Source organism: Astatotilapia calliptera, chromosome 13 (assembly GCF_900246225.1).
Source record: "Astatotilapia calliptera chromosome 13, fAstCal1.2, whole genome shotgun sequence".
Classification (NCBI taxonomy): Eukaryota; Metazoa; Chordata; class Actinopteri; order Cichliformes; family Cichlidae; genus Astatotilapia; species Astatotilapia calliptera.
In genome coordinates this window covers 6,787,710-6,807,661 of record NC_039314.1, presented here as the reverse complement: position 1 = coordinate 6,807,661, position 19,952 = coordinate 6,787,710, and the positions used below count along the sequence as shown (strand labels likewise).

At 43.1% G+C, this 19,952-nt stretch overlaps 1 protein-coding gene across 2 annotated transcripts; it reads left to right on the top strand.

Annotated features, from left to right (window-relative positions):
• The first annotated feature begins 203 nt into the window (after positions 1-203).
• Positions 204-19,631, top strand: mypn (myopalladin). Of its 2 annotated transcripts, XM_026190102.1 has the most exons (21): positions 204-541; positions 2,573-3,646; positions 6,809-6,984; positions 7,073-7,124; positions 7,220-7,679; positions 7,790-7,864; positions 7,948-8,089; positions 9,498-9,521; positions 9,902-10,018; positions 10,109-10,874; positions 11,544-12,617; positions 12,708-12,840; positions 13,528-13,605; positions 14,798-15,019; positions 15,104-15,253; positions 15,347-15,426; positions 15,687-15,813; positions 15,894-16,101; positions 16,181-16,346; positions 16,592-16,725; positions 16,827-19,631. In XM_026190102.1, exons 2-21 carry the CDS (start codon positions 2,577-2,579, stop codon positions 17,003-17,005), a joined length of 5,433 nt encoding a protein of 1,810 aa, XP_026045887.1. In that variant the 5' UTR covers positions 204-541; positions 2,573-2,576; the 3' UTR covers positions 17,006-19,631. The 2 variants fall into 2 exon arrangements, with proteins under 2 accessions (XP_026045887.1, XP_026045888.1); XM_026190103.1 differs by lacking the exon at positions 13,528-13,605.
• The last annotated feature ends 321 nt before the right edge of the window (positions 19,632-19,952 follow it).

Sequence of the window (19,952 nt, the reverse complement as noted above, 5' to 3'; positions counted from 1 at the left end):
AGTCTTAGTATTTGTAACACTAATGACAGACGCTTACTGTTGTCGTTTCTTTATCTAATGCAAATTCTGTTTGGAAATAGATTTTTATCTGCTCATCTGCAGGGTTCACACGAGTGTGTCAGTGTGTGTGTTTGTGTGAGTGAGAAAGGTTCGCCAAGGGGCTTCTAATTCTGCAGTACGGAGGTCTGCGATGAACCACAGGAGGAGGAATCCCTACAGCACAGCTCCCCATGACCAATAAGGAGGGACACCACCCAGCCACATGGGCAAGGCCTCCCCCAAAATAACCTGCCACTATTGCACTGACAAATGTTGCTACTTTTACTGGTGACAGGTTACCGTAGCTGCCCGGCTCCACATTTTCCTGTAAACTTCAAGGTTAATTCTCAGCAAGAAAAGAGGGAAGGCCGAGCAGCTGCCGGTGTCTGAGATTTTCCTGGGTGGCAGGAGCCTGAAGACTGGAATCGGCCCCCTTTCAGCACAGGTGCACTCTGAGGATTTACTAGTCCTTCCACAGGGGCCAGCTGGGTTTATTCTGAAGGTAAAAACACACCAGCCCCTAATTTAATTGTTCATGCATCTCGTTGACGTCTGTTGGCATCAGCCTCAGATGCTGTGTATAGCCTCAGAAACACTGACACTGAGCCTCAGACAAGCTTTAATCTGTTTCTGTTTGGACCATACGTTCCTGTTTAATTCAATGAGCTTAACCTGTGTGGACTGTTGTGTTTAGTCAAGGGGTCTGTTCATGTGTGTCATCTCACTCAGCAGTGCCACACTTATGATAATTATAGTAGTGTTTGTGTAACTTGATTAATGATCAAACTTATGATAGCAAGAGCCCACAGGTGCATTGCTGCTGCTTTTCTTTTCTTTTTTTCTTTTTGTTGATTTCCCTTCAGTAAACTGACCCCTCGCTATTATTAGATATGACTTGGTAGGCTTGGAGCCTGTTTGCAAAGGATAAATGTACACAACAGCTGCAGCTTCAGGTCTGTTGGAAGGGCATCGCTGTCTCTCCTAATTGCACTGATTTGAGTGTCAGTGGCATATGTGTACCCTATCTCATGTCTGCATTCAATAACTTGCTCATGCATGGTGTCAGAAAGCGCTGCAAAATCTAAACCTCATAAAAATGTTGATCTGAGGTGGTCAGGGGGGTAAAAAAGCCTGCCTGTGTCTCTCAGATCTGGTGACAGCACATGAACCTGATACCCTGTCGAGGCTGAATTTAGGCTAAAATAAAAAGCTATTTTTATTACATATCTCTGCTTTTAACCCCGGGCTCTGCATTCATGTTCTGACTGCGTGCCAAATATTTCACAAGGCATTGTTCAAACAAAACTGCAGTAGCGAGAGTTAAAGCTCAGATAATTATCACTGTATAGTTTTTACTGACTCCTTAACACACGACGCAGACAAAAAGCATTGAAACAAGACATCAGCTTCTGAACATAAAGATCTGATAAACCTGTCAGAGACCTAAAGAACCATGAATGATTTCTCAGATTTACTGTTTACTCGCTGGGAATCCAGTTAGTTTCTTGATAAACTGTTAACTCAGTGTCATTAATTAGTGGAAATAGAAAATTCAATAGCTATCACTATCTAACAAAAGTCAAAAGAGAAACAGTTAATTTTCATGTTTTGGCATCTTTTGATTGAGATAGAATAGAATAAAATAAAACTGTAAATCAAGGATATACATGTCATATATACTGTTTATTAAACATGGCCAAAGTTACTGAAATAAGTAATCATCATGAGTCCAAACACTCAAGCTTCCAATTGCTTTAAAAGCATTCAGTTTCAGATAGTGGCCAGAGTGCCTGAGATAACCATAAGAATATACTCCTCTCTGACGTCATACTGAGTCACTTGTAGAAAAACAGAGGGTGATGAGGGGCAGCGAATCAGAAAGTTGGATTAAATAAAGAAGGACGGGAGTGAAAATGCCTTGTTTCAAACAGAAGGTGAATTGAGGCGCTATACCGAGGCGCCTTATAAGATCAATGACATGTGAAAAATCCCAAGCTACTCCATTAGTGTCCAAGAATTAAAATATGGAGGAAATGAGCCACTATAATATATGTTTGTCGCAGATTTTAATCAGGACTGGATTTGTTTGTACATAAGGAGTTATTCTGACAACTGAGTGCTGATTGTCAAGCAGCAACTTTTCTAAATGCTTGAAGTCAGCAAATTGATGTTTTGCATTAGTTTGTCCTCAGGAGTTAGATTTCCATCCACAGCTGTTTAAATATTTTCAATCTCAGATCACACAGGATGCGTGATCACACCACTGACTGCATTAGGATAGAAGCTGATCACGTCAAAATGTATTTGTTTGTGACATTTCACTCTGCTGACATTCACTGATTTACATTCATGTGGATCAGCTACACACAAGTGTGCAGGGTGTCTTGTTTCTTTCACGTTTGTTAATGACTTATTTAAGAGGAGGGGGCAGGAAATTATTCTATAAACCTGCAGAGGATCACATTAAGCCCGAAAGCCTACATGAATGTTTTTACTTTCATACTTTTTAAATTAAATCTTGTGTTTATTTTAGCAACATGCAAGAGAACAGCATTGACCAGCCACCGTCGCTGTCTCAGCTCTTAAGGGAGAGTTACCTGGCAGAAGCCACAGCCCAGCAGCGCCACAGCGAGATGAGCCGCTCAGACGCTTCGTCCTCTCGCATTCAGATCTACGGGTCACTCAAAGGCAAGGCGGAGGACACTATTGGCCACAGTGACCCCCAGTTTCCAGACCTTTCAGCCTTCCTCAGCCAGGAGGAACTGGATAAGAGCGTGAACCTGGCCCGCCAGGCCATCGGACACGAGCCTCGTGAGGAGAGGGCAGAGGTCAAAGCCTCTGTCACGCCATCTACCCCGTCCAGAATCTCCTCACCCTCAGTTTCTTCATCCACACCCAGTTCTGTTCCCATCTCTAACCCCTCGAATGCTCCTTCTGCTTCCCCCTCAACTGTGCCCCTCACTCAGCCGGAAAATTTCACATCTGACAGAAAGATGCACAAAGCATCCACACGGCAGGACAATGTGATCAGGAGCAGCAGGGACTTTGGTGAAGGATTCCAAGACTATAACAGGTCAGCAAGAAATGCCCCTTACGGTGTGGAGACCCAGTCCAAGAAGGAGTTCCTCAATAAGGCAGCTGACTTCATTGAGGAGCTGTCCTCTCTGTTCAAGGCCAACAGCTCCAAACGGATACGCCCGAGAGCCTGCAAAGCCCACAGGAGCAGGATCCCAAACAAGAGCCAGAACGATGGGACAACTTATCCCCTCGTCGCTGACAACCGGGAGCGCGCAGTCATGTCCATGGAGGTGGAGAAGGAGACACCCAGCCCTCCCGTTACACACCAACCAGTTGCCCAGCTGGGTTCTGAGACAGGACATGTGGAGTTTCAGGACTGCTCGATTACTGAGGAGCACCAGTGTGACTCTGTGCTCCAGGAGGCGGAGGAAGAGCCTCAAAGCTTTGCCTTAACAGAAACTCCATATCCAGCAGAGCCTGTGTGTGAACCGCCTCGCTTCATCCAGAAACTGAAAAGCAGGGAGGTTTCTGAGGGCACCAAGGTCCGGTTGGACTGCATTGTTAGAGGACTCCCTCTGCCTGAAGTCCGGTAAGATCATAAGTCATCATTAAGTTATTCTTTGTTTTGCAGGACACAATATCTGTTTCAGACTCTACACATTTTTTTCAAATGCAGTGTTTGTAAAAGCTCAATGTGCTGTTGGTTTTCCTCAACAGAAGCATCCCAGTGGACTTTTAGCAGCACACACAAGGGTCTAATTCAGCTGAAAGATTTTGTTTGAGTAGTGAGTACATAGCATGAGAACACAAGTGATACAATGTTACTTTGTACTTCTTCTTCTTCACTACTGTTCAGCAGCAAATATCAAACTTTCTACTCCACTACATTTATTTTGCAGCATTAGGTTAGTGATTTTGCATTTGGTACATAAAAATATATCTTAAGCTTTTACTGCACAATATAATGATTTTTAAAAATGTAACCATGTTTAAGTATTGCAACAGACATTTATTACAAAGGTAAAAGTTTGGGGGGGGGGGGGGTCTGCGGGCCTAATCCTCTTCAGCTAGCCTTCATTTATATGGAGAAAAGCTACTTTCGGCTGTTCCTTCTCCACAAGGGGTCATCATGGTGAAGGAAATACACTTTAATATGTTATTTTTTAAATATATATATTTTATTTGGTAGATAAAATAATGAATTAATGGTATGCCCATGCTTTTTAAACACTGCACACAGTTATACATATGCATACTAGAGTCCAGCACCTGATAATATTAACATTTCATACATGTATTGGCACCTATGTATGTAACAATGAAATGTCCTGATCAGCATGTATAACTCTGTATTCTTTGCTGATCAAATGCAAAAGATGAAAACGGTCTTTTCTGATGTGATTTATATATTTATTTTAAAAGACATATTTTGGTTACCTGTCGTCAGAGCCCGTCTCTAAATTACAAAGTCATTTAGGTTGTAACTCTGGATGAATGGCGCAGAGGTTTATTCGGAGATGCAGACAGAAGTGACATGTGATGACGGCCGACAGCTGATTCTGAACCATACGAGTGAGCGTTTGTGTCGATTTATGTGTCGTCGGGGGAGTAAATGATAACCGCACGAGGCATTCTCCTTTTAAGATGAGCAGTCATACAAATTATAAATCATTAAAAACTACACTGAAAATAAAAAGGCTAGAATTTAAGAACAATTTACACCTTTTACCACATTCAGTTAAAGGCCTCTTGTAACAAAAGTTTAGACATTTTTAAAGAGGCGTCATAATAATAATTGCCACATGGTGTTTTCATGGCTGTTTTGTTTGATCTGTTTTATGTGAATCGTATGTGAGCAGCTTTAACCCGCTGAGGTGTCTGACTATAGGGGGCATGGGCTTGTTAGCCCCGCTGCACATTGTTGAGCAACTACCTTATACTTGTCCAGGGAGAATGTAGCTCTCAGCCATTTTTAGACTGGGCTGGAAATGTGAGCTGCAGTCGTGTCTGATAATGGAACTGAGCTCTTGACAGAAGTGTGAAGACTTTGGTAAGATGATTTACAGTTTCTCCCGAGTGGATAATTTTATATGTTTTGTTGTGTGTGCCCCAGTGTCTCACAGATGTACATTTCTGAAGATCTGAGGTGTGTTTTAACAGTTTCTACTTACAAGTCTACTTTCTGTGTTAACACAGAGCTCATTTAATTAAGTGTGTTTTTGTCTGACGTAGCTGTTACCGTGTCTGAATTAAATGAGTCAAAATGGAGTTGTGAGGCTTATATTTTCCATCTGTTTTCAGTGGTGTGCTCTCTCTGATATGTCAGGTTGTAGCATTGTGTGCATCCTGAGTCTATGTTTAGCTTTGTGCGTATGTGGTTACGTCAGCCAGTCAGAGACCCCGGGGTTCATGAGGGAATCTCCTCTCTCGTTCTGATCTTCAGAGGGAAAATATCCCAGACAGGTGCAGAAAGCAAGGGTCTTTGGCCCACAGACAAGCCACCTCCTCTGCCACTCATGCTTTCAATTTAGACTCTTACTCACTGAGAGTGACAAAGCTCTGCTCAGACAGGACACAGGCAGTACACATTCCAGCCCGTCCTGCATTCGAGAATCAGGAACATCCCTTTAGCGCTGGTTTGTGTTTTCGCCCTCTGGAAATCTTCAGCTACAGCGGCGGGGGACATCAGAGCCTGCATACTGAACAGAAAAAGCGAAGCAGATGATCCATAATCTCAGCGTAATCGCTATGATATGAATTAGGACTATGTGGTGACGCGTTTCCAGAGAGCAACACATCAGCTCCCCATTCCTCTTTGTTTATTGGCTCGATTTTATAAAGCATCAGTGCCTCATCTCCTCAAAATAGATGTATGCTGACACAGAGGCTGCTGCATATGTTGCTGGCCAGCAGGGGAAGAAGTTAGAGGAAGAAGTTATTATAGTTTTACAATGACAAAAAAATAGACTGTTGCCAAGTACAGCTCCTGTCTACTCGTGCTCTAAGAAGGCTGTGCAGTACTAGTTGTGCTGGAAGGGTTTTCTGCCATTTTTTTAAGTTTTACATTTGTTAAAATACATTTTTTTGCTATTAATAACATAACATTTTAAACTGCAGTACTGATGATTGGCTTTAGGACTCAGACCTGCTGTAAGCTCCCTTGCATCTAAACACCTCTCTCATCAAGTCATAAACAAATTTTAAAAAAAAATCATATTTGGTTGCGTTTCATTATTTTAACTCGTTGATGTTAAAGTAAATGATGCTAACTGTTTTGTGCTCCTTGTCATGACAACATCAGCAGTGAATAGAAACAGCGTTTGAAGTGGCACGGCAAGCTGCTGCTTCTTCTCTTACAGGGAAAAGGATTGGGCATGCTCGTCAAAACATTTCCCTCCAGGCCTGCGCAACTCTGCTGAATGCTACCGAGCCAGAAACACAACTAGGGAAGTGGGAAAGAGGCCAGGCTGGTAGAAACAGTGTCAGCAGGTTAATAAAAAAGAAATCAAACTAAACTGCGTTTAAAACAAAAATGAACATGACTATAATGGAAACAGATGTTTTTACTTCTACTAGAAAAAAAATCAAGTTAAAGAAAAATCAGAATAAACAGAGAAACGCACCAAATTTAAAGCTCGCTGGGATTGTCCTGTAATGATTGGCTTTGTTGGCAAAAAAGAAACAAAAGAAAACTGTCACGGAGATGGAAGAAACTCACCGCTGATCAGTTTACCTTGTTTGTCTTCGATAGGTGGTTCTGTGAGGGAAAGGAGCTGGAGAACAGCCCTGACATTCAAATCATCACCAGTGGTGAGCAGCACTCTCTGATTATTGCAGAGGCATTCGAGGAGGATACCGGGCGCTACTCGTGCTTTGCGTCTAACTGCTACGGTACTGACTCCACGTCAGCTGAGATCTACGTAGAAGGTGATCGCTTCTTTCCTCCTTTTTGACACCTTAATATATCGCACTTCAACTTCTTTATTGATACACACCTTCCTGTTCAATGTCACAGGTGCCTCATCTTCCGATTCTGATGTGGAACCGCACTTTGAACATGTAGCCCAGTGAGTTCCTGCCCCGTTGTCGTTATCGTCACCCACCAACAAGAGTTATCAACACTAAACGAAACAAACACTTCTTTCTTTTGTGATTTTTAAAGGCTGCAGAGAAACCAACCAAAGTCATCCCCATCTTTACCGTCATCTGTAAATGAAACCTTCCCTCCAGAGGAGGAGGAGAGCGTGTCATCCCAGCCTGCAGCGGCCCCCGAGGAACAACCAGAGGAGCAGCTCTCGCCTCCAGTGGCTGCTCAAACAGCATCTGAACCTCTTCTACCAATCCGGACATCTGCTGCTATACTTCCAGTCTCAGAGTTATCAGAAGAATCTGTGGCATCAGCAGCACATCCTGCTCAGGAGGAAACATCTGTGCTGTCTGTGCAGGTGTTTCCTGTTTCAACAGGTGATTCAGAACTTAGAGAAGCCCAAGGGGCGTCAGCATCTGTCCCAGTCATATCTACTCCACAGCTGCAACACACGGCTTCAACAACAGCTACGTCACAGCCTTTAAACTCTGTAGTGCCTGTCCTGTCACCTCCAGCACAAACACCCCAGGCTGAGGTAGAATACCTCAAAGGTTTTCCTTTCACTACATATTCTTTATTTTAGTTTAAGTTTATATAATTTGATCCATCCCCCCCCCTTTTTTTGGACTTTTTTTCCATCTTCAGAGTCCAACTCCCAACCACAGCTCTCCACAAGGATTAAACGGGCAACCCATTATGGCTGCCCCTGTCTTCACGAAGGTAACTTTTCTCTCAGAACGAGGCTGCTCTGTACAATACTGCTTGTTAAGGGATTTAACTTGAAGCTGGTTTTGTTCCATCAGAGCCTACAGGACCTCATTGCATCAGAAGGCCAGCTGGTGGTGCTAGAGTGTCGTGTGAAAGGGGTGCCGTCACCTCGAGTGGACTGGTACAGAGAAGGAAAAATCATGGAGGACTCGCCTGATTTCAGGATCCTGCAGAAAAGTAAGTTCTTTGCAAAAATCTCAAGTTTCTCCATATTTCTTTAGATTTTTCTGGGAAAATGGGAAATAGATACAGTAATTTACTGAAACATGCAAATATATATGGAAACAAACTATGTAAAGAAAAACAGAGGGGTCACTTTTTGTTCTGCTCTGTGTCAAGATGATCCCACAATATTGATTTTGAGGCTCTGGGGAGGCCGATCCATGACTGATTTTTCTAGCCAGGTGTGTTTTTACTACATTGGCAGTGTGTTTAGGATTTTTGTCATGCTGAAAAATGAAGCCCATCAGAGGATTTCCAGAAGATTGCAGGGTGCATCAGGCTCTGTCGGTGCTTTTTAGCATTTGTAGTTTCATCAGTTTTGACAGGCTCTCCAACACCACTGACTGAGATACAGCTGCAAACTATGACAGAGCGTTGGTCGTGTTTTACAGATGGCTGTAGACAATCACTCTTGTACTTCAAGATGTCCTCCACATAATTTGGCAAAGATTTGACTTTCAAATTTGAATCCATCACTCCATAATACCCGTTGTCACAAATTTTCACACCAGTTCTTGTGTAATCTGGCATACCTCAGCCTGTTTCCCTTCCTTGAAAATGGATTCTTGATAATAGATGGATCAAGAGCCAAATGTATTTCTCAGGTCTTATGTCAGGACTTTCTGACTTTCCCATCCCATTCAGGAGCTTTACATAGTTGGGGTTTTTTTTTTTCAATTCTTTTATCCTCTACATGTCTAGGTTCCTCAAATTTTCAAGAACGTAATGCATACAATGCCAAGTCATTTCAAGTTTTCGACTTCTAGCTTTTTGGAAATCACTTTGTTGGTTTTAAAATTGATTACTTGCTAAGTTACATGTGGACACAAAACTGGTTCATCCCTCGAGTTAGCTACCTTTTTATGCTTGAATGATTCATAGGTCAGCGTTAAACGACTTTACAAACCTAAAAAACTGTTTTGACTTCTTCTACAAGGACTGAACTGAAAATGAATGAATACGTAGCCAATCTCCAAAGAAAAAATTGAAATACCTTCAGAAAGCCTGGAGAAGTATTGCTTAAGATTACTTACAAGAATATTACAAGAATGTCTGCCTCTTTAGAAACAAAATATAAAGAAATGAGGGGTGAGTCAAGACATTTGCACAGTACTGTATTAAAAAATTGTCCAAGGGTTAATTTCATAAGCTCCAGGTCCTAAATCTTTATATTGCATTAACAGATTTTAAAGCTCAGATTGTGTATACGTGTATACATCTCTGCATGTGGAATTCACCATCATGAGTATTTAAATATTTTGGAAATGATTGCTAATAATGAGTCTCCAAAAAATTCATTAACAATAACATGAGCTTCTCCCCCCTGGTTTCATAATGATTTTGATACTTGCTTCTATTTCAGAGCCCAGATCTCCAGCTGATTCAGGTACATATTTCATTCAGTCTGTCAAAAATACAAGTGTTGACTGCACCATAGCAGCTGCCTGCCTGTATACGATGCTGCAGTGTGTACATATTCCTCTGTTGAAGTGTTTATAGTCCTTGGCTCAAGCTCCTGCTCTTCCCCTCTACATAAGCCAGGGCTGCTTTTCCTTGAATCTGGACCATATAAGGTAGCCTCCCATCCTGTGTCAAATCACCGTTGCAGATCACTTCAAACAGCCTTAGCTGCACGTAGATTCTCACTGCTGAAACAAGAGTCATGTATCTTTCTTTTCTGCACTTAAACACTTTGAGAAATCGCTGGGGTGCAGCTATAGAATATCCGACTTGATTGCATGCCACGTTTTTTCTCTTTACCTCTAGAGGAAATATGCACTTTGGTCATTGCTGAGGTCTTTCCTGAAGATTCGGGGGTGTTCACATGTACAGCAAACAACAAGTATGGAACCGTATCTAGCAGTGCTGCACTCAGGGTCAAAGGTAACACCTCTCTTTGGCTTTAAAAGTCAACAGCTTTCACATTTCTATCCTTATTGAAATTTCTGTATGTGTGTTGCTGGTTCTCCTCAGGCAATGGCAGCAACAGCAACCATGTGAGGTCTTCAAGCAGTTTAATAGTGGAGCCAAGTCAAGTTCAAGAACTTTCCCCATCAGCTCCTGCTGTAAAACCTCAACCAGAGGTTGTTATAACCAGCAGCATTAAGCCGCACTCCAGCACCATTCGTCTTGACCCACTCGTCTCTAGCACCTTACGCCTGGACCCCTTAAACACTAGCAGCCTTCGTCTAGACCCTCACAACTCTAGCATGTTGCGTCCCGACCCCCTCCGCACCAGCCTGCTCAATCTGGAGCCCTCCAGCCTGAGCAGCAGCTCCTGCTTGAACTCTCACAGCACCAGCACCCCAAATTTAGATCCTCTCTCACACAAGGACCTTCTAGGATCCAGTGGAGCACATGGTGCCAGAAAAATTTTCTCATATCCGAAATCCTTTACTTCTCCATCTGCAGCTGAGACTTCAGCACAGCAGGAGTTGTCCAGATCTTCAGCGACATCTCCTGACATCAGTTCCAAAGTTAAGGGGACCCCAGCCCATCAGAACGGGAGCCCTGTTGTGGTTCCCTTACCTGATCCTCCACCCAACTCCTGCCTAAAGACAGGCAACCTTACAAACCACAAAGACTCACGAACCAACTCCAGAGCAGGCCGACGTGTGCACTTCAAACTGCCTGAGGATGACGAGGGTGAACAAAGTGACACATCTAGTCCCTTTGATGAAGACATCACTGAGGCATCACTCAGCAAAGGACCACCACCAGTGCTGGCTAAGCCTAAACTGTGAGTAGAGCAAAAAGAAAGCAACAACACGTTGCTGAATTTTGAAAAAGTGCGTTGTTGGCAACAGTACAACATGATGAAAAAAAACATGCGCTCAGATGGAGATTTTGTTCATTATTTACCCAAATTCGGTCAAACTTTGAAGTCTGTGTTGAAGTGTGTTTGATGGGCTGTATTATGAAATGAAGAGGTGGGTGGTTCCTCCTCCACTCGCTCAGATAGCGGCTCTAATCCTTTCAGTTCATAAATGAATGCATTCGGACTTCAAATGTGGACCTTCAGGCTTTCTAAGACAAAGGATGGCGTTTTCTATTTGTAAGTTTGCTTCTGTGCATTTATGTTGATCGGTTACTTCTAATAATGCTGTAAATCACATCCTGTTCTATGATTTAGCTTTTCTTTTTCTTCACAGGCTAAAACACAGATAAACATGACAAATAATTTATTGTGAGCCAATTTGCAGTCATTTCATGGTTACAAAAGAGGCAAACATTTTGTTTTCACTGAAAGCTCAGTGTATCTAAAGCTCAGTCTGTGTTGTTTATGGGCTGCTTGTTGGTAGTCCATAAAAGGGCAGAGTATTCTGCTGGATGCTGGATGCACTGAGCCTCTCTCGTCTTCACCATGTATAGTTTTGGTTCTTTGATTTTGTGTCTGTTTGATCAACAGGGACCCAGCTCAGCTCCAGATCCTGCACAACCAGGTCCTCATGGAGCAGCAGCAGGAGACTGAACCAGAAACGCAAACCCCCATCCAGCCTCAGTCTCACCCACCGTACCAGACCCAAATCCAGCCCGGAGTCCAGACCTCCCCTGAAGCTCCACTGTGGTCTCCAAGAATACCGCATGTGCCACCTTTACATACTACATCAGCCCTTCAGCAAACCCCCCACTCCGCACCTCCAGTGACCACCACCCCACATGCGCCAGGATCAACGTCTGCTGCAGCACTCAACACCACCTTTTCACCTTTTCTTAACACTTCCCAAGCTTCCCTTTTGAGCTCTCCTCCTTCACTTCCACAGCATATGAAATCCTCACTGGTGACCTCCCCTCCACCTGCCCCACAGCTAAACTCCGCCCCTTCTCTCAGTACAGCACCTGTAACCCAGATGAACACCATCCATGCCTCCCATATTAACCTGTCCCCTGCATCTTTTGCCAAAACTGCACCCACAGCCCAGTTTTGCTCTCCGCCTGCACCAAAGCTCAACATGGTTTCTACAGATTCGACCCCGGCCTTGCAGCAGATCACGTCCCCGGCTCCTCTTCTAAGAAGCACCCACGCCTCCCTCATGAATCTCACACCTACCTCACACTCCTTCAACTACATCCGACCTAAAGAGTTTGTAACCGCTCAGACCCTCTCACCGGTCAGGAGTCCTTCCCCAACAGAGTCACCAGTACCACTATTACACGAGCTGGCTGCTGAGCTCAACTCCTCCACGGCTAGCTCCCCTACTCTCCTCCCACCCCTCTCCCCACCACCCAGGATTTTCCCCACAAGGGTGCTCAAGTCTCCCACCAGCCCATCGTCTCTCGTATCCTCGCCTACACCGGGGTCAGTGCATAGCTTGTTCGTCCTAAGAGCCCAGTCACCCCCTCAGGCTTCTTCTCCCACCTCCAGCAGCTCCACCCCGAGTCCCATCCAAAACCCCGTCGCCTTCCTCAGCTCCGTCCTGCCATCCCTGACCCCGAGCCAGCCCACCAACTCAATGGGCCTGCCCAAGGGAGCTCCGTTAGGGTATGCCGTGTCTGACAAACGACTGCTAATGCAAATGTGACTGTCACACGTTCTGCCATGTGTTCTGTTTTTTGCCCTCTGTTTACTCAGGCTTCAAAAGAAGGCACTGAAGATCCGCCCTCCGTCAGCTGAAGCCATCCGCGAGAGCAGAGAAATTATCCTCCTCGACATCGAGAAGAAGCTTCGAGTTAAAGACGACACTCCACATTTTGTACATCAGCAGGTACTAGGTGGTCTCTGTGGCTTGCCTGCCTATTTTGTACTGATGAAGTGGTGAAGAAAATAGAACGGCGCATCAGCAAAAAGATTTTTCTTAGCCCAACAGGTGAATCCGGTGGTTTCTCTCGCCTCCACTGGATCACCCGCTCATCGGTTTAAAATATTAGTATGTGATCAATAATTGCAATAGAGTTTTTAATACTTTTAAAGATCATATTTTATCGAGTATTAACCAGTGACTGTGCTGCATTCTCACATCTTGTTGATGGAGACATTTATACGAAACCTCATTTCCAAAAAAACAACAATTGTGATGCAGCGTAAAATGCAAATGTAGCTAATCCGCTGATCATTAAACCCTTTATTTAAGACGACACATCAAATGTTTAAACTTTCAAATACTGTTATACATCGTCCCTTTTTAAATGAAATAAAGGGTTTACATGATTTTTGAAGGATTACATTGTGTTTTTATTGCACAGCATTCCAGTGTTTTTGGAAATGATGAATACAGAGCAGTGCAATCATTGCCTCCCCCAGTCATTAACTGTCATTCATCTTCTGGTGTCAGTGTAGCCTAACAACCTCTGCATGCTAATAATAACAGCTTGTGCGTTATTCCATCACTCTGTGTTTGTATGTAGGGTTTGTGTGTCTTTGGTGTTCTTCATCCATCCCTGTCCTTTCATAGAAGCTGAGTAATGAGGGGAAAACAGCGAGCAGGCCCCTTGGACCAAACACTGCCGCTACTGTCATTAACTATGATGAGGTACACGGACCCGACCCAAGCACTGCTTTGCTCGAGGCTGTATGGGTTATACTTCTGTTTCAGACACAATTTAGGATACTGTCATCTACAGGAGTGCACATAAGTGGTCCGCAGATGTCAAAATAAAAGACGCGCTCCAGATAAGAAGTTGCAACGCGCGTTTGCGTACATAAGATTTTCTGAAGGAGGACAGACATTTGTTTAGAACTCTTAAAGATGTCAAAGAAGCAAGCTCCTTCAAGCAATTTTTTTGGTTTTCCTCCACCTCCAAAGAAATGTCAGAAGGAGTCCGAACCACAAAAGAAGCACGTATTCTCGGACAAGTGGTTGCAGGAGGTGAGCTGGCTTCAAACAAATGATGAACGCACAGAGATTTGATGCAGAATATGCCGTGAAAATCCCACTCTAGCGGACAAAAACAGTGCCTTTTATATGTATGCAAACGCGCGTTGCAACTTCTTATCTGGTGCGAATCTTTTATTTTGACAGCGCATGCGCACCTGCGGCCCACTTATGTGCACCCCTGGTCATCTACTTATCTAGTTTCCTTAATATCTCTAATCCAGCATTCACGCTTATGTTAACTAATACAGCGCACAACCTGCACGAATGATGGTGATGAGAATAATAATAATAATCCAATTAAAGGGGTTCAAATTCAAAAAAGATTCAAAATATTGTTTTCCTATTTTGGAAAACTATATTTTGCAGCCTTTTCTTCATGAGTTAAAAAAATTCCTTCCTCTCAGTGTTTCCTCAGTAACACTTCTACTTTTAAAAACATACATATTACCATGAAATTTCACACACCTCATCTTCCTCTGTTCTCTGTTTTACCCTCAGTTTTTGTGATTAGGTTAGATAAGCCTTTTTATTTAGCTTAGGTGTTGTTGTTTTTTTTGTTTTTTTTAACCTGGTGCTCCCAGATGCTGCTGTGTGGTCTTTCAACAACTGGTTTAAAGTCTGCATCTTTTTTTATTATGAGGTTTGAGTTTTGAGATGCACGTTGTCTCATGTTGCCGATTACTGCAAACCTCTCTTATCTCCCTGAGTTGTGGTTTCTGTGTATCAGGTGTGCATGTTACTGTAGCCATTTATTGTCAGGCCAGTCTGTGTGAGCAAACAGGGGACACGGTCCATGCAGCAGTATGACTGTTGTAACTATATTTATGTCGTGCTTCTCCTCCACTAGGAGTATAAAGTGTCCAGTTTTGAGCAAAGGTTAATGAGCGAGATCGAGTTCCGCCTGGAGAGGACGCCGGTGGAGGAGTCAGACGACGAGGTGCAGCACGATGACGTTCCCACGGGAAAATGCATTGCACCCATATTTGATAAGAAACTAAAGAACTTCAGGGCTATGGAGGGAGTGCCTGTAACTTTCTCATGTAAAGTAGTGGGAATCCCGGCACCAAAGGTGAGAGGTCAACAGCTAGGCTATGCAAAAGCATCTCTGACTTCGACCTCAGATTTTGTCATTCACACCTGTGGCTCTCATCAGGTTTACTGGTTTAAGGATGGCAAGCAGATCCTGAAGAAGAATGTCCATTGCAAGAAGATAAGAGAGGGGGACGGGACCTGTGCTTTACACATAGAATCCACGACCAGTGACGATGATGGAAACTACACCATCATGGTAGCCAATCCACAGGTGAAACTTCTGACTTATATCCTCTTCATGTTATCAGCACCTTGTTCTAGCTGCTCGAGCTGAGCTGTGATGTGATATTTCACTGATCACCAGGGGCGAATCAGCTGCTCAGGTCATTTAATAGTCCAAACGGGACCTCCCCGAAACCGAATGACACCCATTCATGCTCAGAGGTGAGTGTGCAGGGTGAACAGGCAAATATAGACTATCCTCTCTGATAGTAATATTGGTTTGGTAGCGCTTTATAACTGTAGATCTAAGTCATTCTGTTTAGCATTTGAAAGGAACATATAAACCTTTCAGAAATATTCCTATAAAAGTAAACATAGTGTTATTGATATTCTGGGATCTATTCTTAGTGGCCATTTACAAAACCAAGTGGATTCATGTGTGTGTTTCCTATAACATGCTGTGATCGCCTCCACGTTTTCAGGGTGCGAAACCGCATACAGGAAGTTGAAGGTGAACAAAGTCAGGGGCGCTTTTTTCAACCTCACTTCCTCCAGGCTCCAGGGGACATGATGGCTCATGAGGGAAGACTGTGCAGACTAGACTGTAAGGTAGGCAGGAGATCCCCGTGTGCCACTGAAGCCAGGAAGAATATTGCCTCCCCACACTGTAACACGTTTCTGTTCTCCAGGTGAGCGGCCTACCCAACCCTGAGCTCATGTGGCTGGTCAACGGGAGGCCCGTTTATCCAGACCTTTACCACAAGATGCTGGTGAGAGAGAACGGCGTCCATTCCCTGGTCATTGACCCTCTCACTCAGAAAGACGCCGGCACATACACCTGCATCGCAAGCAATAAAGCAGGGCAGAGCTCCTTCAGTCTGGAGCTGCAGGTTGTGGGTAAGGACCAAATACGATTGGGACTTTTGCTTTTTGACAATCCCAATGTGGACATTTCAATTATACATATTCGTTTTAGAAAAGGAAAGGAAGCACCCACCCCAGTTTGTGGAGAAGCTGCAGAACATGGGGATTCCTGAGGGAGCTCCAGTAAGGCTGGAATGTCGCGTTGTGGGTATGCCTCCTCCGGTCATCTTCTGGAAAAAAGACAACGAGACTATTCCCAGAACTAAAGACCGAATCAGGTTAGTAAGAACTCTGACTCCCTCAGACACGGTTTCAGAGCCGTGGCTTGATTAGAAATGAATTTAGAAGCCTGAGCGGTTAAATTTGGCAACTTTAATTCCAATGTTATACCCGCTTTCCTCTTCTCCTCCTCTCTTAATTTCCTGTCTGTATGTCCAATAAAAAGACACAGCCAAAATCCATATAACAAATTTTAAACTCTTTTGAAATTGAATCAAATTTCTCTATCATCTCTCTACCTCAGCATGACCCAGGACGCCACAGGATATGTGTGTCTCCTTATCCAGCCGACAACAAAAGACGATGCAGGCTGGTACACAGTGTCAGCAAAAAACGAGGCTGGAGTCATTTCATGCACCTGCAGACTTGATATATATGGTAAATATTCTGTACAGCTGAGTAGCTATCACTTTTATTAAGAAATCCACGGCATTTTTGGGTACGTCACTCTGTGTAGTAATGCTAGCTACCACCTTTAGCACAGTGGCATCAGAGCATCCCCGCACCCATGAAGAAAACTCCACGAACAGGAAGTCGATACGCGGCTCTGACAGGCCAGGGGCTCGACATCAAGTCAGTGTTCCCCACGTCGGACACCAGCCCCATCCTGTTCGCCAGCTCCCCACCGGAGGCCACACTGGAGAGCGAAGAACTGTGAGAGCTGGCGCAGGGGGAGGGACCCTCCAAACAGATACTGCGACCTCTCTGAGGAGAGCGATTACCTGAGCAGATTTTGTGTGATGCATTTGAAGTGACTGATTCAGATTAGGACGGCAGAGATTTATTGTGTTAAAGATGCAGCACTGATAGTGGGGGTTTGTCACCATTCCTATTTACTCAAGTTATACAACGAGTGTTTCACCTACAGAAAAAAATAACAGATTTGCAAAGTCTTAGCTCATGAGCCATCAGTGGAGTTCAGTTTCATGCGTGAAGTTTTTGAATGAATCTGATTTATTGTCAACATCATACTTGGCTATGATGGCGAGGTTGCTGAAGATCTGTTCTTAATATTTTGTCCTCTACTAAAGAGTGGTCCTGGCACCATGTATTTGTACTGCAAATCACATATATACCTGTATTGGTAGCAATAGTTTCTTTAAGACTTTACATAGAAAGTAGCTTGTATGTTTTTATTTATAGTATATATTAGACGTTTGAATGTGCCATTTAGATCGGTGTATTTAAATGGCTCTAGGAGGGTGGGGTGCTTCCTTCAGGTTCATCACATTTTGCATCACGTTTTTCATGTGCATGTTTGCCTACGGCTGATGAAGACTACGAAATAACTAAAGAAACACGCAGGCTCTTCTCATAGTCATTATACAGCCATGTTCAGCGCTCACCAGTGCCTTGATTTCAGGTGAGATAATCAATCTGCTTAAAAGCAAACTAAAGTTCAAGAAGTGTTTCCCAGAGGAATGAGTCTGAAAACGACTGAAAATGCGTCACTGACATATACAACAAAAGCAGCCATTACTACTGAGCATTCAAGTAAAAACAAGACTGCAGGCACACATTCAGCTAATGTAAAATTGCACATTGTAAAATAGTTTTCTCCTTCTCAGAATGGAGTTATATTTATTCAAATGGGTGACGTGTTTGCTTTGCTGGAACAGCTTCAACAGCACCTAAAAAACATCTTCTCCATTTCCTTCTCGGGTCTGTTTGATTACAGTTCATTTAAATATTTTCATCTAAGAGGGCTTTAAAATCCACTTTTATTTTTTTTTGCTTTCACGATTATGAGCCTGTTTTGACTCTGCTCTAATTGGAGTCCTATTAGCTTAAACTGATGCCAAATACAAGGCAAATGGGAAAGCTCAGAAGCCAATTAAGCATTGCTAATCAGTCCAATTATAGAGGATGAGAGTTCAAACAGGCATAAAATTATGTTCACCTTACGTGACCCAATTATACTCGCTGCCTCATCTGACCAGCTGCCAGGCCTACTTGTTAACTGGGTGCTGTGTGTGGGTGGGTGTTGTAAAGCAGTAAACAATCAAGTGTTTTGTGGGTTTTTTGTTTGTTTGTTTTTTTATTCTTAGATTTTTTTTAAGCTGCATTCGTTACACTTACAGCTCATTTCGTGATGAATATTGCCGTGATGTTTTTTAAAATACGTTAAACCTGATAATTGTTACTGTCTTCATTGCACTGTAACATCAATGTGCCGAACACAGTTTTGTAAGTAACTGTCACAAAATACATTTGATAAGCACTCACATGTGTTTGAGGAGAAGTTTAGCACACAAAGCATTTCCTCTGAAAGCAAGTGTAATCTTATTTAAGCTGCTTGTTTAAGGTAAGGTGGATCCTGATGATAATGAGATTTATTAACTCAATGTAGATTAAACCTGGTCTTACACTTTCGCTTGCACTAAAGCATACGCTTTCTTCCCTAATCTCTATTTCTCCATGAGGAGATCTGGATTTTTGAGGGTGCATGATTCTCTCAGAGCAAACCAATCACTCCTCAGATGTGACATATGGCTTTTGACAGAGGGGCATGGCTGAGCCATCGGTGCTCCAACAAGCCAATCGTATGAGGGGCTGCAAAAAAAGAAAAGGGTGGAAGGCACGTAAGGGCAGGGCAACGTCGAGACGAGCCCCTCAGACAAGACAAGCAGCAGCTGGCAAACTGCATCAATCTGTAATCAATTAACCAACTGGTAGATGGGATTACATGCCTAACTGCACAGCTAACCAGTCCATCCCAAAATGACCAGACAGCATCAGCTTGTGTGCTTGACCCAATACCAGAGACCGGCATTATGCTCGGGCTCCAACAGTGATTAATCATTCATAACCTGCCTCTACACCCAAGCTTTGAGCCTGTCAATACACAGTGGCAGGAGCTGCATGTCCTTCCTGACAAAGAATGACAACAGGAAAGAAAACTCAACAAAACACAGCAGAAGCAGCAGTTAAAGAAAAAGAGTTATCATGTAAAAGAGCTGAATTGTAAACAAAAGTGAGTCCCTTTTTTTAAGAATACAATCTTATTATGTAAATTAGAGGTGTCAAACATAAGGCCCAGGGGCCAGAAGAAGCCCAGCAATGACTCCAATCAGGCCCTCTGGGCAACTTTGGAAATTGTGAAAGAGGGTGTAGATTTTTAACTTTTAACTGTATTTTCATGTTTTACTGCATTTCCTATTGATAAAGACCTCAACTGGTATTCAATAATGAACTGAAATAGTTAAGTAACAGAAAAGTTCCTGTTTTCTACTATGTACTGTAAAAATTTCTGTTTGTTAGTTGTTGTTTTTTCTCCATGGTAAAAAAAAAAAAAAAAGCAAAAAGAAAATAAATACAATACAAATGAGATCTACTGTTGCACTTATTTTTCATATATTCAGACATATGAGTGATTAAATGTTTATTTAAATGTCTTTACACTGACCCACTTAAGATCACAGTGGGCTGTATGTGGCTCACAGTGTATTATACTGATGGATTATTAAAATATGGAAGTTTAATATTTGATTCCATAAGTTTAAGCTGTACTTCATCTCAAAATAGTTACCTAGAAGTACATTAAAACATGTAAGTACAGTGCAAGTGTGTAAAAGTGATGAAAACACTGCTATTTTGAAGTCAAA

Bases quoted from the DNA above. Each gene is read 5' to 3' on its own strand.
- mypn (XM_026190102.1), top strand. From the start codon at position 2,577: ATGCAAGAGAACAGCATTGACCAGCCACCGTCGCTGTCTCAGCTCTTA. The intron at 7,680-7,789 runs GTAGAATACCTC...TTCCATCTTCAG, and splicing joins CACAAACACCCCAGGCTGAG to AGTCCAACTCCCAACCACAG. The intron at 10,019-10,108 runs GTAACACCTCTC...GGTTCTCCTCAG, and splicing joins TGCTGCACTCAGGGTCAAAG to GCAATGGCAGCAACAGCAAC.